Here is a 24,401-nt window from a genome sequence, read left to right on the forward strand (position 1 = left end):
TAACAGGGAGACCATGGTGGGGGGTCCTTGAGGCCGAGGATGGATGGCGGCTCCCCTCGAGAGACGGGGGTGGGGAATCTGAGACTCCACCCGACGGGGCGGACGCGGGGCTCCGCCAATGAGCAGCACCTCCCTTGACAAGTACACGTGGTTTATCTGAACAGGAAGCGCACAGAGGAAAGGTTCCCAGGCCCGGCCTCTGCCTCCCCTCCTTCCACCTCCAGACTCTCTTCTGCAGCTGCGCTCGGTGTCCGGGATCCGGTGGGGGGACGCTCGGGCTCACTTGGGGCAGCAGGGGGACCGTCCTGGCAGAAGGAAAGGGTGGGCGGGTCTGGGGGAGCCGCTGGACAGCTGACACCCGTCAGGAAGCAACGCCCGGCCTGCGCGGCTGCGTGGACCCGGCCCCGGGGCCCCGGCTGGACCGTGAGCCGTCTGACCCGCCCCTCAGGGTGCTGCCCCGGCCAGCCAGCCTGGCCAGGTGTCCGCTGTGCCGCTGACCCCCATCAGGGCCTCCCTGGGTTCCCGCTGGGCCAGCCTCGGTCTCCCGCACCCACCTCGGTCCTGCTGGCCCCCCGAGGCCCCCCCACGCCCCACTGCGCCCACCCCAGTTGCTTCTCCGGCACCTGCACGACCTTCCCCGCTGCTGCCACCTCCCCACCGCTCCCCCCTGCAGCTCAGGGCTGCCTGTCTGACTGAGGGCTCCAGGCTCAGCCAAGGGGAAGGAGGGGTGTGCCGGCCCCAGGGGTGCAGGTGGCAGTGCTTTCCTTTCTTGAGGGTCCTATGCTGACCTGGGGAAGGTGGGTCCTGGGGGCAGCGGGTCCAGCCTCCAGGTTGAGGCTGAAAGCTCAGGGTCGGGGGTCCCTGACCTCAAACAGGCAACTGATCATTGTCTCAGAGGCCGGGGTTCAGTGTGCGGTGGGGACGGGGAGGGGCTGGGGTGGGTATCGTGACAGCGCCTGCCAGCCTTGGACGGTAGGTACCAACGGGGGGCACTCACGGCAAAGGCGATGTCTGGGGAGCTGCGGTGCGCGCCGTCGTCGGGGGATCCCGCCCCCGCCCCCGCCCCCGGCGCAGCCGCCATATCCCACCCCCACCCATCTCCTTCCTCCCGATCGATCGAGGCCACGAGCTCCGTCACCCCTCATCAACTTCTTCCATCTCAGCATCTGAGCCGTGAACGGCGCCGCAGCCCCCGTCAGATGGACGGACTCATTACAACAAGGTCACTGGACCGAGCCTCCCGCTGCGGCAGCCCAGGAGAGGGGGACGGATCAGGGACGGGAGGGAGGGGACCAGAGGGTGGGGAGGGGGCCCTAAGCCCAGGCTTGCTGGGAGGTTGGGGAAGGGGCTGTTCGAGGGCCCCAGGCAGCCAGGCAGCCCCAGATCTGTGTGGGTTCAGGGCGCCTGTCTCCCCACCCATCACCTGGGGGAGGAGGGCCACACAGCCACCAGCCCCAGGACTGGGGGAGAGCCTTCCCCACGGGGTCCAGTACCTCTGTCCTCAGGGCGGGGGCCACCGTGCCCACCCTCTCCAGGGAGCCGGGCCTCGCTGCGCGTGCTGAAGGCCCCGGGGACCTCCAAGATGGGCACGGGGGGCCGGGTGCTCTCGTGGGTGCAGGCGTGGAGCTTCAGCACGTGCGCTGCGGGGGAGGACGGTCAGAGGGGCCAGGGCAGGGCCAGGACAACGGCCGCAAGGCTGGGTTCGCTAATGACCGGGCGCTGGGCGTCCCTTCCCTCCCGGGTGAAGACGGAGGCTCTGGGGTCCTCACGGGAGGCTGGGCCACTCACTCTGGATGGCAGACTCGCAGGCCTGGCCCGCGAGCTGGTAGATGGTGGCCAAGGACTGTGGCTCGCCCTGCAAGGGGGGACAGGCCACGTGGCCAGCGGACTGAGCAGCACGCGTCCCCTGTGCCTCCCCGGGAGCGGCCCAGACCCCAGAGCCCCCACACTCACCTTCTCTCCTCGCTCCCCCTTGGGCCCCGGCAGCCCCTGGGCGGGAGGAAAAGGAGAAGCATCTGGACCCCGCGGCCGGCCGCCCACCACGCCCCCCCAGCTGAAGGCTTCGTGAAGGACCCATCCCAGGAGTCCCCAGAGGACAGAGGACCCAGGTCTCCCGCTGCGAGAGGGAGCTCCCCTGCCCCCCCGGGCCCCACCCAGCCTGCAGGCCCAGGTCTGCCCCTCCGCGGCCCCCAGAACCCACGTCCCCTCACCTGCCCCCACCTTGTCTGTGTCGGGCGGGCAGGGGCAGCCGGGGCTCTCCCCACTGACAGGTTTGTGCCGGGCTCGCTCTGCAAATGTGCCGGTCGCAGGGCACCCCGAGCGGTCGGCGGGGACAAGTCTGCACGCACGTGACGCCCTTGCTGGCGGGCGGGCGGCGGGCTGGGCAGGGAGGGGCTTACCGTGGGCCCCAGAGCCCCCGGGGTTCCTCGCTCCCCGCTGCTGCCTCTGGCCCCCGCCGTGCCCTGGAAGCCCTGCAAAGGCGGGGGTTCCGGTTTGGCTGCAGCTCCCGTGAGGCGGCCCCTCCCTCCGGTCCCGCCTGCCCTGGACCAAGAGCAAGCCAAGGGGACCCCTCAGCTGGCCCCCAGCCTCCTGCAGGCTGTGCCTCCTACCCACCCCGCGCCCAGGCAGCCCCCCCACACGCCCCGCCCCTTGTCGCCAGTTCTGCACTAATACGTCCCCGCCCGCGTCCCAGTAGCCCGGGTGTGACCGCAGGACGGGCCCCCCGGCGGTGGCCTCTTGCAGGACGGGCAGTTCGGCCTTCCAGGAACCCAGCGAGGCCGACCCCCCGGAGATCCTGGCCGGGTCTGGGCTGCCGGCCCCGGACGCCCCGCTCAGAGCGGCTCCCAGCCCGAGCTCCACTCTGACCTCCGGGACACCAGGCTGGGAGGGAAGGCTCTTCCGAGTGAGCGGCGGTGCCCCCGGCCCTCCAGCAGGGCGGCCGGGGCCGCGGGGTGAGAGGGAGAAGGGGGCCCGACCACGTCCCGCAGCCAGGCCCACCCGGGAGCCCAGGCGCCTTCCTGCCGTGTGGGATGGCGGCGTCTCCTACCGACCTGCCCGACGCGGGCGCTCCCGGGACCAGGACTCTCAGGCGCCCAGCGCCGCCGGCGACAAGGCCCCACCCTGGGGCCGAGAGGCCTCCCCGGTCACTGTTCAGCTCACCCCAAGAAACCCAGGGAGGGCCGCTGGGGTGAGTGGTGTTGGCGGCCCACGGAGGAGGCGATACGCACCCTAGGGCCAGGGGGTCCGGGCAGGCCAGCAGTCCCCTCCAGGCCTCTCATTCCCTGAGGGCAAAGGAAGGGGTGGGCGGGGCAGAGGCAGGTGCCCCTCCCACAGCGACCCCCAAAACCCACCGCCGTGGGGGGTACGTGCTCGTGCGGGGCTGAGGCTGGTCCATCCCAGGGCTGCGCCCGCCCCGGGCGGGGGCCACTCATGCCCCGGTCTGTGTGGGCGGACGCTCCCCTCCCACGGGGGCAGGACGGGGGGGAGGTGGGTGTGGGGCAGAGAAGGAAGCCCCACCACAGCCTCCGTCTCCAGACCCTCCCGGCCAGGCTCCCCTCCCGCCTTTGGTCCCTGGACGCCAAGCTTCCCAGGGGTGCCCTGGAGGCAGGGGTGGCCCTGGAATAGAACAGAGGCAGCCAGACAGGCTGGGCCGAGGTCCCACCCGGAGGGGGAGGCTCCGTCCCCAGACCCCCGTCCCGAGCACACAGCACCAGCGCTCCGAGTGTGGTCTGACTCACTACCTGAAAGCCGGGGCGTCCACGGTCCCCGTTCTCTCCTTTGACCCCTGGTGGACCCTGGAGGCGGAAGATGCACGGGTGGGAGGGTGAGGGGAGAGGGGCGGGGGGATGAGAGGGAGGGCGAGGGGAGGGGGGCGGGGGGTGGGTGCTGGGGTGTAGGCAACACGTACCACGGGTCCCTGGATGGATCGGCCCTGGGTGCCTGGTGACCCCTGCTGACTTCCAGGACCCTCGGGTCCCGTCCGTCCGGGTGGCCCGGGCTCTCCCTGGAGACATGGGGGTGGGGGGGCTGAGAAGACACGCGGCCTCTCCTTCGATCCCGCCCTCCGGCCGGCCCGTGGTCTCCAGAGCCAGGCCCGTCACAAGCGTCTTCACCCTCGCAGACCACTCTGGGCGGGTGGGCTCCTGCTATGACCCCACTGTACAGCCAGGAGCTGGGCCGACTCTGGACGGGCCGGCACAGAGCCCTGAACCCCAGACACCAGAACATCCTACCCAACCTCTAAGGGACAGATGACACTCACGCCATTTAAACTGCTTGATTTGCAGTTAAAAAAAAAAAAGACTGCTTTCAAATAATCATGTGAGTCATGCATATCAACGCACCAAACTCTATAAAGAACCACAGGCGTTCCCACTTGTGAATATCAATGAGAAAATCCTAAATAAAAGCCGAGCGCACAGAAGCCTGCAGCCCATTAAATGGGCAGTGAGTGCTCGGTGACCACGCCAGCTTTTAACGGGAGCAGGCGTAGTTCAGAATTTGGGAGAGATTAAATCATTCACCAAACTAATAGCTTCAAGAAGAAAAATGATTTGTTTGTGTCCACAGCAGCTGACGAGGCACTGAATCTTATTTAACGCCCGTTCTCGATTTTTAAAATCTCCGAACACAATAAGGGTAGGATTTGACTAACACGTAGCAAAATATATGTGTCTCAGCTCCCAGGCCAGCCCCACACTCAACCGGCAAACACCAGAAGCATCTCTGTGAAGCCAAGATGAGGACATCTTCTATCACCGTGGTTCTTGGACAAACTCTGGAGTGTCACCATACCAGACAAATAAACGAGAAAAATAAATAAAAAGAAACGAGTGTCATAAAAATTGGAGTCAGTGAAGTGATTTTTCACAGGTGATGTACATTTAAACCAGGAAATTCCAAGAAAACCATTCCAAGAAATTCCAAGAAAATAAAAAACGATTGCAAAATAAGATGACTGAATAATAAATGGGGCACAAAAATCATACACAGAGAGGACAGAGGGTTTGGGGAACGTGATGGTGGAGCCGGACACCAGGATCTATGTCTGAGGCAGCCGTTTGGACTCTGGCGGCCCTGGAAACTCGTGATGTGATTAGGCTGCATTTGAAATCGGCGGGGATTGGCTACCCAACACGTGGGAGGAGCGATGGGGCAGTGGTCCGGGGAGGGAGGAGGAAGCACGTCCTGTGTCAGAAGGTGCTAGAAGCACCAGGAGGAGCCGTAGAGACAGACGCAGGCGGTCGGCTAGACAAAGGCGATTCTAAAATCTGCCTGGAGACACGCATGATAAACCAGGCCAAGAGACAACAGGGTAATGAACTAGTCACAACTCAGGGCACAGGTGTTTCCGTTAAACCTAGAGCCCCACGAGCGAAGAAGAAGAGATAACCCAGTGGAGTGGAGGCTGCAGGCCATGAGTCCAGCAAGAAAATAGCAGCAACTTTCAAAGCCGGTGGAGCCACTGGTGAGAGAAACACACTTGAGGGCAGAGGAAACACGTCCTGGCCAGACGCCCAAGACTGCCCTTCACGCAGTCCCTAGGCTGGGGCTCCGCAGGGAGGGCACCCTAGCCCGGTTGGGGGGCCCCGCTCCCGCCTGGGGTTGGGCTGTGGGGGGCTCAGTCCTGCACCCCCCCCCCACCCCCAGGACGCCTCACAACTCACCCCAGGCCCTGGGAAGCCCTGCTCTCCTGGGGCTCCGTCCCTCCCGCGGTGGCCCTGCAGAGGCACAAGCAAGGCTGAGGCCGGGCTGCACGCTGGCCTCCCCAGCAGTGCCCTGGACTCCAGTCCCCACCTTTAGGGGGAGAAGAAGAAGGGGCTCTGGGGGCGAGGACGTCCTGGCCCACCCTGCCCTCCCACGGCCAACTCGTTACAGCGTTCACGGGCTCTGGCGGGTCTGGGTCCCAGCCCCGGCGCCTCCCTGGTGAGGTCTGTGGACCGCCAGCTAGAGCGGGTCCTGGAGCCTCAGGGCAGCCAGAGGGTCTGGACCTGCCCCACAGCGGGGTCCAGGCCTGGAGCTGCCCCCGTGGAGGCCTGGGGAAAGGCCCCCCAGGGCTACCCTACAGCCCAGAGCGCCCGGGACAGAGGCTGCCTGCGCGGCTGCGACTTGTGGCCAGGGACCAGCGTGGCGCCGCAGACTGCTGGGCCCGGACCCCCACCGCAGCGGGGAAGGGTGGCTCCGACACCAGAGAGGGGCCTACTCGGGAGAGGGCAGCCCTCAGGAGGAAGGGGCTTGCGGGAGGGGGCTCGTGGGCCGCGGGGTGGAAGAGGTGGGCAGGACACTCATGAAGTCTGTCCCATCTGGGAGGTGGGCCTAGGGACGGCTGCTGGGTCATGGGGGGGCCACCCTCATCCCCACCGGCAGCAAGGTGTTGCCAGGAGTCCCCGGTCACCCCAGGGAGGAGCTGCTGGACTCACAGGAGGTCCTTGGGGGTCCGGGGGCCCAGGGGTCTGCGAGGAACACGCACAGGCAGAAGGGAAGGCAGGGCAGGTCTCTCCATCCTTCTGGGAGAAAGGAGACCCCCACCATTAAATGGACCCTTTCCTCAGTTCTTGTTCGACCCTAGAGCTCAGGGTATCCACGGACACCAGGGTCCAGGGAGCCTCCAAACCCACCCCTGGGAGGCTGGGGAGGGAGGCGGGAGGACCTGGTCCTGGGTGCCCACCCCCCAGCTGCCTGGCACAAGCCCCCAACAGGACTCCCTCTCTCACTCCCTTGCAGGCCACCAGCATGGCCAAGCCCAGTGTGGGCACCCAGGGGAGTCGGTGAGGACCCCTGCCCACAACTGTGCCCACAGAAAAGGGCAGTGGCCCTGAGTACGTGGAAGCAGCCACCCCTGGGGCTGGGGGCTTCCGGGCCTGCTGCAGCCTGCCTTGCCTCAGGGCCTCCAGGACACACATCCAGCCGCCCTGAGCTCCAGCTCTAGCCCCGGGGGCTGCCTCCTCCAGGAAGACTGTCTGGATTTCTCCCAGAGCAGCAGTGACCTGGATGGCCAGTCTACCCCCAGACTCTTTTGCCCTCAGTGGGCACTTGCCCGCCTACCGAAGCCGGGAGCTCGCAGCACCTGTCCTCCTCTGCCCAGGAGTCACTGCACACAATCTGTAGCATCTGGAGCTGGAACTGCAGGTGGGGGTGAGGCGCAGGGTCGGCCGGGCGCAGCGGGGTCAGGGGGCGGGAGGGGGTGCGCCAGCCCCGGGTTGTCTGGCTCACCGAGGCCGAGCTGCTCCGGGGGCCCCGGGCCTTGGCCAGTCTCCCCAGCGTGACAAAGCCGGCGGTGGGCAGGCTGCCGGCCTCCCCTGTGGGCTTCTCAGCCACCTTCCAGCAGTCCACGTAGAGCCTGACCTTGGAGCGGCCCACAGCTACGTGCACCTGGGAGACACCAGGAGGTTTCCCGCGGCCCCGGGCCAAGAAGGGCTCCCTTCCAGGCCCACAGGCCAGGGCCAGAGCTGGGAGGCAGGTGACCATCCCCTGGGGCCTGGGGGCAGGATCCTGACTCCACCCCAAGTCTCGTGAGACGCCCCTCGCGGGGCCTCAGTTTCCCTTCTGTGAAATGGACCAGATGACATCCCGCACAGCCCCTCCCGGGGACTTGCGGGATGCAGGAGAGAGGGCTGGATGCTCTTTGACCCAAATTAAGGTAAGGACGTCCAGGGTAGAGAGGACCACAGGAGCAGAGGGGGAGCCACGGTGACGGGGGGTGGGCAGCCTGTATCCTGCAGAGCGCCGTGGGGGGGTCTGTCCCAGAACTTGGGAGCCAGGAGAGTCTTTGGTAGGGAGGCACATGCTCTGGTCCTTCCAGGACCTTCCAGGACCTTGTGGAAGCTCCCAAAGAATATCCTCCTCGCTTTGGGCAGGTCGAAGGTGACCTCCTGCAAGGTGGCCCTGGGGTCACGGTTGAAGTAGGTCAACGACTTCCTGCTGGCTGGGGGGCAGGGCGGGGGCACATGAGACCCCCCCAGGCGGAAGGCGGGAGGACCCACCCAGAGTGGAACGGCAGGGTGGGGGCCGTGATGGGTGTGCAAAGCCTCAGATGCTGTGCTGCATCAGTGGCCCCTGCCTTGGAGGAGTGACCTGGGCCCACCGCTCCCCTCCAACTGACCGTCCAGCAGGACCCCCAGGACGGGCTGGAAGTCTTCGGCCGCCCCCTGCCGCAGCGCGAACACCTCGCGGGGAGCCTCGGGGAGCAGGTGCAGGCGGCAGACGACCGTGTGTTCCGACCGTGTGTTCCGTGGGGAGGGTGGCCGGGTGGATGTCGCTGTGGAGACCCGGCAGGGGCGGGTCCTTCTCTATCGTCAGAGCCCTGAGGGCCGCGTGGGCGGGCCCTGGTGGGGCTGCAGCCAAGCACGGGCGACCCTGCCCTCGTGCCACGCCCTGCTCGCTCACCTGGGCCCCCGTGCGGGCGCCTGCCCTGGACCTCCTGGCAGACGAGGCGGCCGGGCTGGGGGAAGTCCTGCACGCTGTGGACGGTGACGTCCACAGGCTGGGGCGCCGGGAGCCTCAGCTCAGCCTCATCGGCGTTCTTCACGCCTGCCGCGGGGTGGGGGTGAGCTGTCCGTTGCGCAGCCAGGACCACTGGGCCCCTGCCAGGCATCCAGCCGGCAGAGGCTCCTTCCCAAGCCACAGACCCGAGACTCCACAGGCCCCGGAACGGGATCACCCGGCCCCCGTGAGCGACGGGCTGCTGTGAAGGTGGGGCTAGACACCCGAAGGTCCCTCTCAGGCTGTGCCGTGCCTGCCGAGGTCCCTGTGGGGTTTGGGGCCCGGAGGGAGGTCGGTGTGCTTTCCTCGGTGTCCTGCACACCCTGGGGCTGGGGTCAGGCACCGAGGACGGTCTCTGCTCCCAGGAATCCCTGCCCCAAGTCTGGAGTTTCCTTCCCAAGGAACAGAGTCAATGACTGGCCAGTTAAGGAGGCAGAGCAAGGCCTCCGGGCCAGGCACAGGGCCCATGCGGACAGGAGGGGCACGGAGACGTCTACAGACACTTCAGGAGAGGGGGGCCGTGCCGCCCACGCCGACTCACGTGGCTGCCTCGGAGCGGGGACTCGGCCTCCCCATTCGCAGACAGCGGGCCGGGGCTCCGAGGCCGCAGGACCTGCAGCCCGGGGGGCGGTGCGTGGGAGCCACCCGCTGTGAAAACTCCCCGTGAGAGCCCGGGAGCTGCTCACCCTCGGCAAAGTAACGTGGACGCCCAGAGCCTTGAGCACGTGGCCAGCAGTGCGGGCATCGTCCTGGGACTCGCCGTCCGTCACCAGAATCCCCAGCTTGGCCGCCTCCGGACGGAGACCCGCTACGGGCTTCAGGTTCTGCTCCGGCACACGCGTCAGGGCCAGGCCTCGGGTGCAGGGAGAGTAAAGTGCTGGCAGCTCCAAGCACCCTCCCTGCCCGCTCGCGATGGCTCCACCAGCCGTGGGCCCCCTGCTTCGCCCACCAGGCCGGTCCTGGCCGCTTCAGGCTGAGGGCGCCCGGAGGGCAGGGATGCCCCCTCTCCTTCCCTCAAAGGCACCCAGAGACTCGGGGACCGGCACCCCACACCCTGCTGCCTGCTCAAGAGCAGCGAGTTCTCAAGACGGGAAACGGGGAGGGGACTGGCGGTGGGGGGAGGGGTCTGCCAGGGGGAGACCCCCTGAGGGGGGCTGCTGCTGGCAGGGCCACCCCCCCCCAGCCACTGGTGGGCCCTCCCAGGCGCCTCTACCGACCAGAGGAGTCTCTTGGTTTCAGCAAGACTGCCCAACACGCCACGTTCACCATGGATGAATGAGGTGGACTCGTCCTTTGCAAAGGCGTGAATACACAGCTCTCAGGCGGGGTTGAGAACACACGTTTCCAAATCCGGGAGGATGCGAGGGAGGCCGACCTCGGGACAAGACCTGAATGGACCCCAAGGGTGGGGCCGGGGCCAGGCAGAGCTGGGAACCTGTTTCCCCCTCTGTAGTGGAGGCCACGCACGGCGGCCAGCACCTCCTCCTTGGTGCCAAAGGCATTCAGGTCCCACTCGGTCTGGGGTCCCCGCTGCACTGAGTCAGGCCTGGAAGGGGAGGAGTCCCCGCTGTACCGAGTCAGGCTGGGAGGGGTGGGCACACAGCAGGCGGGCAGGACACGCACAGCCTCCCCCGGGTCACCAGGGAGGCACATTTGCAAAGCCTCGCTTTCCGCACAACGTCCCCCCAGGAGCCAGCTGTCCCTCCAGTGCGGGTGGGGACCCCCCCCTCTGCCTGGCCAGCTGGGAACTTAGCCTTAGTTCCCAGAGGCTGCGTGTCTCCTTCCCCAATTCTCACTCCCTTTGCCAAGCATCGCCTGTGCCGGGGGCTGGCAGGAATCGTGAGGCCCACCCCGGGTGGGGCGCAGGGCAGGGCTGGGACCCACCTACTTGGACTTTGTCTGGTCCGACTTCAAAGGGCTCCATGATGCTGGCCAGGAGGTCTTTGACCTGCTGGAAGTGACCGTGACCAATGCTCCAGGACCCATCCACCAGGAAGGTCATGTCCACAGGTGTGGGGGACGTGCAGCGGAACTGGGGTCCGGCGGGGAAGGAGGGGAGGGAGGCGAGGGGCTGGGTGAGACCCGCTGCTGCTGCAGGACCGTGAACTGCCCCAGAGGCGAGCCGCAGCCCCAGCGTCTCCTCCCCTGGGGCAGGTAGAGGGTGAGGAGCCACAGGACTCTGGCCTCAAGCGAGGAGGGCAGCTGGGTGTTGGGGGACAGGCACTAGGGTCTCCCCAGACTTAGAAAACCCCACTGAACCTCAGCCCGTCACCCCAGGCCCTCGGAGGCCCCCCCGCCCCGCCGACGGTGTTCATCGGACATCCAGCCGCTCTGGCACCTCTGCCCTCTCCATCAGCCGCAGCGGTGCTGGCCACTGTGCGACCGTCTATGGCGGGGGAAGGGGGGCTCCACCTCCCTCGTCTGGCCGACATGACACCCGGGCCCAGCGGGCAGAGACAGGCTGCCCCACGGGGGGCCAAGCCGCGTCGGCGGGTCAGCACCACGGACAGCTCCAGGCAGCTGCCCATCCTGCCCGCTCTGGGCTGAGGCCTCACCCTGGCGAGGGGGCTTGTCCTAAGGACTCAAGAGCTCTCTGGAGAGAAGGCCACACCCCTCGATCTGGGGCTCCCTGAGTCTTGCACAGACAGTGCCTCCAGGCCAAGCCCCAGAGCCAGGGCCAGACCCCACCTGAGGCTCCCGGGCAGGGTAGGTGTGGTGAGACACCCCCGCCACCAAGTGGGGGAGGCAGGCCCTGGGCTCAAGGCCCTGCATTGTGGGGGAGACCATCTTGTGAGACCCCAAGTCCACGGGGAGACAGCAGGGGACCCGGACCCCAGGACCCCACGTGAGGCTAATGGGAGAAACAAAATCAGAGACATCTCAGGTCGGATGGGGGAGGCACAGCCCTGCCCGCAGGGCCTCGAGGAAATGCGGCGCTGGGGTCCCATCCCGCTAGCCTGCAGAGGCTTGCACCCTGGCCGTCTTTCTTGCCGGCTTCTCTGTCCCTCCAGCCGAGGCCCTGGCGCGGCCCTGCCCTTCCAGGCCTGGGGTGCGCTGAGCAGGGGCCTCCCCCTCAGGGCCCGTGGATGGGGGCTGTTCCTCACCAGGTACTCCTGCGGGTGCTGGTCACAGCTGTGTCACCTCTCAGCAGCCACACTCAGGCTGGGGGACTCCTGAGAGGGGTCAGGGTGGTGGGGCCAGGCACTGGGGCCCCAAGGACACCCCCAGCAGATGACCTGCCCCAGTGGGTGTAGTGAACCCAGGAGCATGGCAGCCAAGCCTGAGTGAAGCTGGAGAGCGTGAGGTCAGAGGGAGGAGGCACTTCCTGGCCGCATGGGGGGGAACCGCGGGGAGCTGAAGACCGCTCCTCCTCCCAGGCACTTACCGTCCCCTGGCTTGGACCCACCAAGCGTGGGCAGGCCTTGGCTTGGGGCCAAGGCCACTGGCGGCTCAAGGGCTGGGCTCCCCACGTGGGAGGGGGTGGGCTCCAGGGCTGCCCCCAGTGGCCTCCGGCCACTCACACCCACAGAGTTACTCTTCAAATCTTTGACTGCAGAGAGATGCGAGGGGCTGTCAGGACCACCCAGGGAGGGAAGAGAGGCCTGGGGCTGCACACAGACCCTCCCCGCCCGCGAGGGTACGTACAGGCTCCACAGGGCCCCAGCCGCCTGGGAGGCAGGCAGGGGCATCAGGTACAAGCAAGGCTCCCGGGCAGCTGCCAGGACTGAAACCCAGGCCTGGGGCTCCCAGTCGAGGGGCTGCCCGGGCTCAGCTCCAGCCTCCTCTGCACACATGCACCCCCGGAGGGACTTACTCACAAACTGCCTCCGAGCCAGCAGGACCTTCCCTGAGCCCGTGAGCTCGAAGATCTGCAAGGTTTGCCCTTGGGAGGGGCTCAGGCCCCCCACCGTGGCCTGGGGGGTCTTGGTAGTCAGCATGACCTCCTGCTCCAGGTCCCCTGGGGTGGGGGTGGGGAGAGCTGTCGAGCCCGCCGAGGTGGATGATGTGTGCGCCTGTGCGTGCAGCTGTGCTGCGCGTGCCTGCAGGTATGTCAGGGAGGGGCAAAGTCCTCCAGGTGCCTCCTCTTACCCCTCCCCCAGCTCCTCCCCTTGGGGCGGGGGAGGGAAAAAGGGGAGAGGTCTTTGCTGCTCTCTCCAGAACCTGATGGGAGGGGCCTGCACTCCTGGGTAACAAATGGAGAAACAATGTATCTCTGTGGCAGCAAAATAATACGCCTTTACAAAGCTTCCCCAGAAGGACTTATCCTCCTGTAAACCCTCCAGGTGCCCAGCACAGCAGCCCTGGGGACAGGGTGGAGGTGTGAAGACGGGGGCTGCACACAGAGAGAGGCGCCACCTGCCCGTGCGCAGGGGGTGGGACGGCACACAGCAGCGAACCTGCAAACATGTCCCACTGTGACTCTGTGAGTCTGACTAAAAAAAGGAACGATTCCAAAGGGGACACTGCCAAGCTCTCAGGGGAGGCAGTCGCGGAACCGACTGGAGAGACTGCAGTCAGAGGTCAGGAAGCACCTGGCGGTTCTCGGGTCTCAGGTGCTAGAAAGAGGATAACGGAGGAAGGACCTGCATGCCCGCCCCATCGTCCATCGTCTTGCGGGGCGGACGGCCCCCAGCCTGGGTCCAGACCCACGTGGGGAGGTGGGACAGGCTGGGAGGGCAAGGGTGTTGGTGCTTCATATGACTCAAGCTGCGTAATTTTCACAAAACCATCCCCCCATTTTGTAGGCGGGAAAACCGAGTCACACAGTTACTCAATGGTAGAACCAGGATTTAAACCCAGGTCTGTTGGGTTCCTGGGCCCGCCTGCACAGGGGAGGGATGTACGATGTACAGGCAGGCCCTTTAAGGAAGTGAGTCCTTGGCATGTGACACCCCCCCCATTCTTTGGGTTGAGACCCTGAGGAGCTCTCCCCAGGAGCAAGGGTTAATGAGGATAGACTGGCTCTTGAAAGGACTGAAGCCCAACTTCAAATAATCTTAACTTCTAAAATGGAGTGAAGATGACCCAAAACTGCTAGTTCACATCACTATCTGTCAGAAACAAACATAAATTATTTCTGAAGGAAGGCAATGTTATCAAAGGCCATAAATTATTTCTATAAGTTGTCACAATGTCACAATGTCTGGTATGCAGTAAAAAATAACCTGATATGCAAAGGAACAAGGCAATGTGATTGAATGTTAAGAGAAACGTTAGACAACAGAAAGAGAGCCAGGGCTTCCCTGGTGGCACAGTGGTTGAGAATCTGCCTGCCGATGCAGGGGACACGGGTTCGAGTCCTGGTGTGGAAAGATCCCACATGCTGCGGAGCAACTGGGCCCGGGAGCCACAACTAATAAGCCTGCGCGTCTGGAGCCTGTGCTCCGCAACAAGAGAGGCCACGATAGTGAGAGGCCCACGCACCGCGATGAAGACTGGCCCCCGCTTGCCGCAACTAGAGAAAGCCCTTGCACAGAAACGAAGACTCAACACAGCCAAAAATAAATAAATTAATTAATTAATTTAAAAAAAAAAAGAAAGAGAGCCACAGATTTCCCAGATAATGGAGTCATGAGACTTTAAAATAACTATGCTAACTAGTTTGAAAATTTAAAAGACAAGCCTATGAATTCAGGTATCAAACCATAAAAAAGTAAAAAAAAAAGGAATTCTTGAATGCAAAAACCAAATGGAAATTTCCAAATGGAAATTCTAGAATGGAAAAACACAGGGACTTCCCTGGTGGCGCAGTGGTTAAGAATCCATCTGCCAACACAGAGGACACGGGTTCGAGCCCTCGCCTGGGAAGATGCCACATGCCGTGGAGCAAGTAAGCCTGTGTGCCACAACTACTGAGCCCGCGTGCCACAACTACTGAAGCCCGTGCACCTAGAGCCCATGCTCTGCAACAAGAGAAGCCACTGCAATGAGAAGCCCATGCACCACAACAAAGAGTAGCCCCCGCTCGCCGCAACTAGAGAAAGCCTGCGTGCAGCAACGAAGACCTAATGCAGCCAAGAATAAGTAAATAAATAAATTTAATTTAAAAAAGAAAAACACAAAACATGATGTTAGAAATTCAAAGGATGACCTAACAGCTTGTAACACACAAATGAAGAGATAAAATGGTGGAAGATCAGTCAGAATAAAAAACACAAAGTTAAGCACGGAGAGATAAAGGGATTGAAAATATAGAAGAAAGAGTAAAAGGTATAGATACAGAGAGAGAATGGGGCACAAGCAATGTTTGAGGAGATACAGCTAAAGAACTTCCCCAAACTGTAAAACAGTAGACACCGATTTGAGAAGTCCTATGAACCTGAAGCAGGAGAAAAGAGACCCACACCCACAAACATCAGATTAAATGTGCTGAGAATCCGAACAGAGGAAAAAGTCTTAAGAGCAGCCAGGAAAAAGAAAAAGACATTACAGCAGCAACTGGGTTGATATCTGAATTCTCAAGAAAAACAACAGAAACCGAGAGACATTCAAAGGAGTCTTCAAAGTGCTGAAGGAAAGTTCCAACTTGAAATTCTATACCCAGCAATAATATCCCTCAAGAATGAAGGCAGAAAGAAGACATTTTCAGACAAACAAACAAAACCCCCCAAAACACAGAATGTGTAACCAGCAGACCCTTACTAAAGGAAACATTTTCAGGCAGGAGAAAAATAACCCCAGACATGCTGGAAGGAAAAGAGAACAATGAAAGGGTAAACACGTGAGCTGGTCCAAATTCATGTTGAATTCATACACTATGCAAATGAAAATGTTTTATGAGATTTAATATGGATATAGAATTAACATGCGTGAAAAAGGGATAAACGTAGTTGCGCTACTCCTGTGTGGGAAAAGGTAACGTAGCCGTCATGGATGCTGCACGTTGATAAGTTAAGGATGGCACCGTGGTCTCTGGGTGATCACTGCAGGAGTAAAGGGATACGTAACTACTGAGCAGAGGGGGACACGGGATGATAAACAGTGCTCAATTGTCCCCCACCTATCCATCAATCTTAACTTCACACACAAAACAGAGACACGAGACGCTGTGGGCCTCCAGCTGTGGTGCAGCAGGAGGGACACGGAGCCACTTATAAAGGATTGTTGTCAACAAAAGATAATCAAACCTGAATCTGACCGAACCTCTGGGACCTGTCAATCTTCAGGACAGATGGGGGTAGGGGAGCAATAAAAGTGGCACCACGGGGATGCCATCGGCAGAACAAAGAATGTGGGACGTTCTGGCGGACAAAGGGTCTTCTTTCTTCAAGAAATAAGTGTCAAGGAAAAGGAGGAGAGAGGAAACTGTTCTAGCTGGGACATTACCTGCGACATGGGAGCAGCACAGTGTGAGGACTCTGCTGGGACCTCAGTGCAAATAAGTCAATTTTGCAAAAGATGTTTATCAGGCCAGTGGGAAGATTTTTAACACAACAAATTATTTATTGATGGTTCTGAAATATTTTTACTTTTTAGGCATGCCAATGGTACCAGAGTTATTTATTTTGGTCCTTCCTTTTAGAGAAACATACTGAAATATTTACAGACAGAATTATATAATGTCTGAGATTTGCTTTAAGATAATACACTATAAGGAAGGGGTTGGAGAGAGAGACATGAAACAATAGTGGCCGTATGCTGATAATTGTTGAAGCTAAATTCTGGGAACAGGAGGCTTCATCACATCACGCTCTCTTCTTTTGCATGTGTTTAAAATTTTCCATAAAAATTCAGTTCCAAAAAAAGACAAGAAAGGAGAGGAAAGAATTACAGTGTAACAAAAAGAAAACAAGCAGGAAGATAGTAGATTTAAACCCAAATATATCAGTAACTTCATTAAATGTAAGTGGAAAAATGTTTCAATTAGAAGACAAAGATTGTAACATAAAAACAATACAAATTCTATGCTTCTTAGAAGATGCACCTAAAATGAAAGGCTAAAGAAAAGTTGAGTAAATGAATGGGAAAAGGTTTTCAGTGCAAACGCTTCCTGGCGGACCAATACTGATCTCACAAAAAGAAGACTGTAAGAAAAGACTGCAACCACAGAGATAATGAGAATAGTTCATAATGAAAAAGGTTCAATCTACTAGGAAGATATGATAATTCTGAATTTGTACGCACCTAATATCACAGCCTCAATGTGTAAAACAAAGATCAGTGAGAAACCACAGAAAGATGTATCTATAGTCATGATGGGGGACTTAAAATACTTCTCTCAGTAACTAATGGGATAAGTAGATGCACACAAAATCAGAAAAAGATGTGAAAAATAAGGTAAATAAATTTGGCTTAGTTAAGATAGTAGAAAACCACAGCCAAGTCAACAAGGGGGTTCTTCTTGGGAGCAGAGGGGTGGAGACCGGGAGGGGCCTCTCCTCACCCTGGGAGTGAGCTCTGGTTTGCCTTTGCAACGTGCGTGCACCTATTCTGCAATCATACACCCACGATTGTGGGCTCGTCTGCGTGTTGAACCTCAACTTTTGAAAGGCTGTAACACTCGCAGCCCTCATCCAGTCTGGAGGTTTGTGCCGGGTTGCCAGGCGCCTCTGCCGCCTGCCCTCCTGTGAGAGACGCACTCTGATACCGTGAGTCTGCCCTGGCGCTGGGCACTGGCAGAGCCCTAAGAGCTCTAAGCTTGAGGAGGATCCTTGTTTCTTCCAAGCGAGTGAGCGTCTCCTGCATGCACCAGGCGCGGGGATACGGTGGTGGGGACTTCAGGGGCCCCGCTCTCCTGCCCCAGCTGCCCCATGTTAGCGGGGCAGGCGGGGAGGAGGGAGGCAGAGTCGCGAGGAGCCGGGCACGGCGAGCGCCATGCCGAGTGGCCACCGTCAGTGTGAGCAGAGGGGAGGCGAGGGCCCCTCCCTGCCCTGGGCTTCCCCTGTCCCAGGTAGAGCCGAGGCTGCTCCCCTCCGACTCCCTCCACTGCAGCCGGCCCGCAGGCGGCACCGCCAGCCTCAGGCGGCCGCTTGCGGCGAAGGCAGGACGGGGGTCAGGGCTGCCCCTTGGCAACCGCCCCAACCAGCTGTGGGGGTCCCGAGGCGGCTGGGGCCCCATCAGGGGTCAGAGGGGGCCAGTCCCACCTGGGGGGACTCGAGAAGAGGCCCCACCCGGGGCTGAAGGAGGACCGGGCCGCCTGGCAGCTCCCGGGAGGGCAGACTTCTGTCCGGGGAGGCCCGCGCCCCCCGTGGAGTGAGGCCAGCCTCCCGCAGCGGCCGTGACTGCCCCACCGGAGACGCAGGCACTGGGCCAGGACGGCAGCCGCCAGCCCGCCCGGATGTCCCCGCCAAGTCCCCGCAGCGGGAGACGCAGCTGCGCAGCTGCGGACCCCAAGGTCACCACTGGGTTCACGCAGCCCTTGAGGCTGGGGTGCCCTGGGGTGGGCCTGGCCATCCTGGGAGGAGGACGGGGTAGCGGAGGCCTCAGCCCTCAGGCACAGCCCGACCTCCTCCTTGGAGGAGGCAACTATTTTTGGCAAGTGGGGACAGAGACGGGCTTCTTCTGGCGGAGCTGGGGCACGGGGCCAGGGCAGGGCTTGGGGGAGCCCACGGCGGACACGACGAGCGCTTAAGAGCGGGGAGCAGCGGAGCCGTGTTGCCGGAGTCGCCGGATGGGCCCCGCTGACCCCTGGAGCCTGGGCTGAAAGGCAGGAACGCCTCAGGAGCGAGGGCTTTGAAAAGCCACTCGAGAGCAGGAAACCCAGCTCGTGAAGAGCCTCTGTCTCCCTGCGGCCCTGGCGCGTCGGGGGCCATCCCCGGCTACCTTCTGAGTCTGCTGGTCAGGGCCTCGGGGAGGCGCCTGGGGGACAGCACGCACCCAGGGACACCCCCCGCGGGGCCGCCCTCGGGGAAGGGCGGCGAGGACGTGGGGCCTCGCCCCGCCCCACCCCAGCCCTCCCCCGCCTATGCAGAGCCTGCAGGGACCTCGTGCTGTCTGGACTCAAGTGTCTGTGGGGGTCCCTTAGTGACCTGGCCCCCTCGGGGTGGTCCTGTCAGAGCCCCAGGGACAGAGGGCCCCGACCACCTGCGTGCAAAAGTATAACCGCGAAGATGCACCACCAGTAAGAAGGCGGTTACCAGAGCCGGGGCTCCGGGCTGGGTGGCCGCACGATGCGCCCCTGCCGCCCCCCGTGAGGCCAGGCCCTGGCGGTCTCCTGCCCCTTCATCGCCCGTGGGAGCTGGGTGCGGGCCAGGGATGTGGCCGGCGGGGGCGGAGGAGGCTCACTGGGGGACCGGAGCCTCGGACGGCCCCTGGGACGCGGACAGCACCTCCCAGTGTCAGCCTCCCAGGGGTCTGGGGTATTGCAAAGGATACTGCGACCAGCGTTACCCCGAAAGGGACACACCGTGAACGTCCAGTGCGGAGCAGAAGCGTCCCCTCGCTGGATGGGGTGTAGCCGCCCAAGGTGCTACCCGTAGGGGGCAGGGGGCTAATGCGATGTGTGCCTTAAAGGAGCTTAAACGAGCGGGGACCTGCTGGAGGCGGCATCCTGCTCTCTCCTGGCGGGTGGGGGTATCACTTTTTACTCTAGATTCTGCTGTTTGAAAATTTCACATTGAAAAGGCGTCTGGGGAATGATGGAAAAAACCATTAATATGAGAGGGAATTAAATGCACACCCAGGGTGTTAATAGCTCTTTAAAAAAAAAAAAAACCAACAACAACCGGAAAACCAAAAAAGCCCAAATAAATGGAAAGACCGCAAGGCCAAATGGTCAAGCCACAGCTGAGGGGACACTGTGGGCAGAGCTGTTCCCTCGTCCCGTCTCTGCCCCCTGAGCATCTGTCCCCCCAGAATAGCAGCTGCTGGGGGCTCAGGGCCAGAGGGAGGCTGGTCCCTTGGGGGACCTGTGCCCTGGGCAGGTACAGCCCGGGCTGGGGGGCAGGCAGGGGCCACAGGAAGCCCACACCCGTGTCCTCACCTTGTCCCTGGCCGAGTCCCAGGGTGACACCCAGCCACAGCCAGAGGCTGACCCCGAGGCGGGGGCACACACGGACGCTCGTGGTGCGTGGCCTGTGGGAGGAGGAGAGGCCACTCAGCCATCTGCCTGTCTGCCCCTCTGTCCCCTCCTGACCTCGAAGCCAGAGCTTCTTTGTCTGCGCCTGTGTAGGCCTGGGGCCGAGCCCATACCTGGAGGCCTCCAGCCACTTGCCCTCCTGTCCCCAGGGGCCCGCGTCCCACAGGCCTGGGGGAGCTTCCTGGATCGGAAGGTCAGCTGCCCCCCGTCTGCCCCCCCGCCCTCGGGACCTTCTCCACAGGCCAGCTAGGCCAGCTCGGGGCCTGGCCGCTGCTCTGGCCACTCACTCGTCATTAGACCAGCCTGGGGCGGCCACGGTCAGGGCCAGGGGGCCTGGGGAGGAAACCAAGGCCCGGTGGGGGGCGGCCCTGCCCACAGCCCTAAGCAGCATCAGAGCTGTGCCGCTTCCCCTGCTGGCCCCAGGGGGGGCGTGTCCTGGCTGAGGACCGGCCACCCAGGACAACCAGCCCCTTGGCTCCAGAGCTGGCCTCTCAGTGAGGCGGGGGGAGCCCCAAAGGTGGGGTTGGGTCCTGGGGGGCTGCCTCTGGGCCTCTGCTAACAGAGCAGAGGGGAACGCAGTGCAGGATCTCAGGCCTCCGGCCACCCCCGGCCCAGACACACCCAGGGCAGTGGAGCTCAAGGGGGTCCTCGGGACTGCAGATGGGCTAGAGAACAGGTTATCCGGGCACCCCAGGTCCCAAGCCAGGCCCCTCCCCACCCCTCCTCACAGAATTCAAGGCTGTGAACGGGACCCCTCCGCAGCGCCTTCCCTCCTCCACCCCTGTGACCCTGGGGGGCCAGACCCCCTCCCCAGCCCAACACCGTGCATCCGGTCCTGCTGCACCTGCACCCGCAAGGAGCTCAGCTCCCCACCCCCAACCTGTCTGGAAGGGCAAAGTCATCCTCAGATCACAGACCTGGGTGCATCCCCTGGTGGCCCCTCCCTGTCCACCTGGCCCTGAGGCAAGTCACCAACCTGCTCCCGTCCCAGAGCAGCGTCCCCGCGCGCTCCCGTCTACCCTGGTCCTGCTGCATCCACAGGGAGGCTGTGGCTTATGAGGCCCTTTTCCTCCGACATCACTGCCCGGGTCCACCCCCCGCCCACCCCGTGGCTTGCCCCCCTCCTCAGCTCTCCACTCTTCCCATCTGCTGCCCACGACGTCTCTCCAAGCGTGGGGGACACAGGTCCCAGTGTAAAGGACCCCATCGCACGCAGGGTGGGATCCAAGGCACCAAACACCTTTATCCCTCACTCCACAGGGTCTGTTCCAAAGAGGCCCACGAGGCGGGCACCTCAGAGACCACGGTCACCACGTGAGGCCCTGGGCGCCAAGCTGTGGGCGACGGGCGTGGTGGTCTCTGGCAGCCTGGAGCAGCACCCGGACCCCAGGGTCGCGCCAGCCTCACAACCTCCCCACTCGTCCGGCATTGTGCCCCAAGACCCATGACCCCAAACCCAAGCCACTCATGGGTCCCTCTCCAGTGCCCCGCCCCCCAGCCTCCTCCGCACCTGCCCCTTCTCCACAACCCTCCGCAGTCTGTGAGGGCCAGTCTAGCACAGCCCCTCCCCCAGCCCTCCCCGCCCACCCCAAAGGCCCCACCCCAACCGACTAGGTTCCCCGCAGGCTGGGCCCAGTAACCAGGGCTTGCGGGGGTGGGGGGGGTGGGGGGCGGCGCCCAGCCTGGGCCCCAAGCACCCAACCCCTACTGGACCCCAGGACTCACCCCCCAGAACCACCCTACCCCAACCTGGACCGGACCGGCCCCCTCCCCACAGCTGCTCTGAAGCTGCCAGGGCGGCTCTGCCCCCCCCCCCCCCCCCCCCCCCCCCCCCCCCCGCTCTGGGCGAGGTAGGCCCCTCGGGCTGCTGGCCGGCAGAGGCCAGTCGACATTTGACATTCGCTGGAGACTGGGAGAGGTCAGAGGTCGGGGGCTGGATGCTGCTGGAGGGGTGGGGCCCTTCCCAGGGCCCCTGGAGGCCCCTGCCCCCCTCTGTGACCCGCAGCCACTGGGCAGGCGCCACAGAATCCAGCCTGCTCCCGACCTTGACCCAGGCGGCTCAGAGCCCCTCCTAGCCTTCAGTCCTGCCCTGAAGTTGGTGCTCCTGCAGCGGGGAGGGGCCTGAGGACCCGAGGCGAAGGCAGTTCTGAGACCTGCCGTGGCCTGGGAGCCAGCCGCCCATGCCTGCGGACCCGTGGCTGGATGCCGGACACTGCAGTGCTGGTGGATGCCCTGCACTGACTGGGTGCTGGCGCTGGGGCGGGGAGGCGGGGTGCAGGCAGGCCCTGCAGTCCCGAGTGGACGCCGGCGGAGGGCACCTGGCCCGGTGGCCGCAGACACACAACCACTGGCACACACGTGTCTGTCCACGTCCACGGCTCACAGGCGCTCAGAACGTGCGCGTGCACGCTCACACAGCCCACCAAGGCGCCACTCTCCACGCTCGCAAGCCAGTGGTCCTGAGCGCTCTTGGCTGGAATCCGTGCAGCCCCCCACCCACGTGCCCTCCCAGAAGTCCCGGCACCTGACAGGTGCTCCACGTCCCTGAGGCCCGTGGCCTCACAGCCCACCTGGCAGCGTCAGGGCTCAGCCAGGGCACAAGCTGCCCACGGTCACAGAGCCAGGCTGGCCCCTGCTGGGCAAGTCCTGTCGGCCTTCTGGAAGCTGCACAGCCGTCACGGCCCACACTCTAGCGTGCAGGTGGGTACCCCGAGCAAAGGCCCCACCTCCCTCAGCCCCAGCAGTGGGGAGGTGGCCCCAGGAGTCCCAGCCCTGACCGCTCGGGAAGCCGGCCCTCAGTGCTGAGCAGAGCCTCCCCGGCCCCTTTGGGAAGAGGTGCAGAGGGCAGGACCCCCACCGCCCAGAAAGCCCCCCAGACGGTGCCCAAGAAGCCCTACTCTCCATCTTCCTGCCAGGACCGGTTCAGGGCGTGGAGCCCCAGGAGAGCTACCAGTATCTGGCGTGCCGCAGGCCTGGGCCCGCTGGGCAGGGCCACCTGGCTGGGAGCAAAGGTTGGGCTGGGAGTGAAGGTTGGGCTGGGAGCGCAGGTCCGTGTGAAAGCCCTGGAAAAGGAAGCGAAGCTGGGCAATGGCTGGTCAGTCGTGGTGTCTCGGCCAGGAGGTCTGGAGCAAACAGGTGACAGAGGCTGGCCAGGCCTCAGCTGGTGCACCAGCCTGGCCTCCTGGAGCCGGAATCTGGGGAGGACAGCACGCAGCGGCCAGGGGGCCAAGGGCAGGTTCACGGCCGACGGGCATGTTGTCCAGAAGGGCAGAGGCCCCGTGTGTTCAGCACGACCGGGGCTCAGCTGAGAACAGGATCCAGGACCACCCTACACGGCGCCCTGGCTGCCCGACTGCCTTCACCCCGGGGCCCCCCGCCCAGAGCGCTGCCCTGGGACAGGACAGCACAGAACCACCCAGAAGACACAGAGCCAGCCCGGAGCCTACAGTCGGCCCCACGTGGCGGCCACAGGTGCCCTCGGTCAGGCAGTTTCAGGATGACGCAGGCCGGCTGACCGCCAGCTGGCAGCCCCAAGTCTACCCGGGGCCAGGGGAGTGCCGGACTGTCCTTACAGAACTGCCCTCCCAGGCAGACACCCAACTGGGGACTTTTCTCCCCCAGACGAGGGTGCCGCGCAGATGCCCCCGTGTGTGGCAAGGGAGCTGGACGCTCAGGCCCTCGCTGCCAACCCAGCCGGAAGGAGAGGGCCTGGCACTGTCCTGGGCCCAGCGAACAGACCTGCAGAGCAGCAGGGGCACCTGTCCTTGGCCCGCGAGGGGCCTCGGGCCACCCGCCTAGTGTTCTGACGTGATGCCTGAGAGCAGAGCACATCCCAGACCAGTCAGCCTCAGGGCCACGCGCATCAGCGCGGGGGGCGCCCGGGCAGAGGGCAACTTACTCCGGCTGAACAGGGCCTCCGGGGCAGGGCCTCCTGGACCAGAATCGACAGGAACGAAGTGCCCCCGAAGGCTTCAGGGCCAGGGCAGGATCCCGGAGTCCCCATCCCAACAGGCTGGGGTTCCAGCGCGGAAACAAGAGTGTCAGGACAGACTGCACCCCCTTGTCCGGCCCGGTGCTGACCCGAGGGCCGCCTGCAGCGCAGCCCAGCAGCCCTGGTGCGGACCCACACCTCACACCTGGCCCTCCTGAGTGCCTCTGCTCTGGGACACTTGGTCCCGGGCTGGCAGACCACGTTTGACCCGGGCTCTCGGGCTGACCTGGGTCTTCTCATCACCCTACGCCTGATCTCTGACCTCAGATCCGAGCGTGGCAGACTACTGGTTCAGCGACTGAGACCCTCAGGGTCAGCCAGGGGCACAGGTGCTGGCCACTGGGCGTTCCGCCCCCCAGGGGCATCTTCCTTGGGGAGAAAAGTGGGTGGCAGGGCTGCCACTCCCCACTCAGGGACGTGCTGCAGACCTGCCACACGAGCCACTGCAATCTGGCTGTCCACATGGGGAGGGCCCGTCACGCGGGGCAGGGAGCAGGGACATCACACGCAAATCACACGGGAGGCCTGAGGGCCGCAGAAACAAGCGCGGGGATAGGGGACCGAGCACGGCACCATGTCATGTGGTCGTCAGCGCCGGGCCGTAAGAATGGCGTGGCCGGCACACAGCCGTCAGAGTCGAGTGGGCTTGGGCGACAGTGAGATCCAAACCACAGTGCAAAGAGGCTGGAAGAGGGGCCGCGAGGAAGCCCGGGGCGCCAGGGCACCGCTGCACGATCCCCCCAAGCTGACAACGGGCTCCAGGGTGAGGGCAAGGCCAGGCAGGCAGCGCTCAGGTCGCGCGGACACAGGCCAGCCCTGGTGCAGAGACGAACTGGGGAGCGGAGGGCAGGGGGCTGGTGGCGGCTCTCAAACGCCAGGCAATTTCTTCCACAGGAAGAACGAACGAGAGCA

At 63.3% G+C, this 24,401-nt stretch overlaps 1 protein-coding gene across 1 annotated transcript; it reads right to left on the bottom strand.

Annotated features, from left to right (window-relative positions):
• Positions 1 to 279: 279 nt before the first annotated feature.
• On the bottom strand, positions 280 to 23,501 carry COL20A1 (collagen type XX alpha 1 chain). The gene is given in 27 exon segments (XM_067012927.1): positions 280 to 305; positions 1,494 to 1,640; positions 1,789 to 1,855; positions 1,954 to 1,989; positions 2,400 to 2,471; positions 3,228 to 3,281; positions 3,562 to 3,615; positions 3,741 to 3,794; positions 5,667 to 5,720; positions 6,420 to 6,506; positions 7,045 to 7,122; positions 7,213 to 7,371; positions 7,815 to 7,924; positions 8,102 to 8,219; positions 8,221 to 8,333; positions 8,386 to 8,746; positions 9,023 to 9,094; positions 9,168 to 9,334; positions 9,900 to 10,063; positions 10,362 to 10,538; positions 11,902 to 12,031; positions 12,296 to 12,454; positions 17,364 to 17,459; positions 19,409 to 19,666; positions 20,752 to 20,832; positions 22,449 to 22,560; positions 23,397 to 23,501. Coding segments are annotated over 27 exon segments (3,111 nt in total).
• Between the last annotated feature and the right edge of the window lie 900 nt (positions 23,502 to 24,401).

Source organism: Kogia breviceps, chromosome 14 (genome assembly GCF_026419965.1).
Source record: "Kogia breviceps isolate mKogBre1 chromosome 14, mKogBre1 haplotype 1, whole genome shotgun sequence".
NCBI classification, from domain to species: Eukaryota; Metazoa; Chordata; class Mammalia; order Artiodactyla; family Physeteridae; genus Kogia; species Kogia breviceps.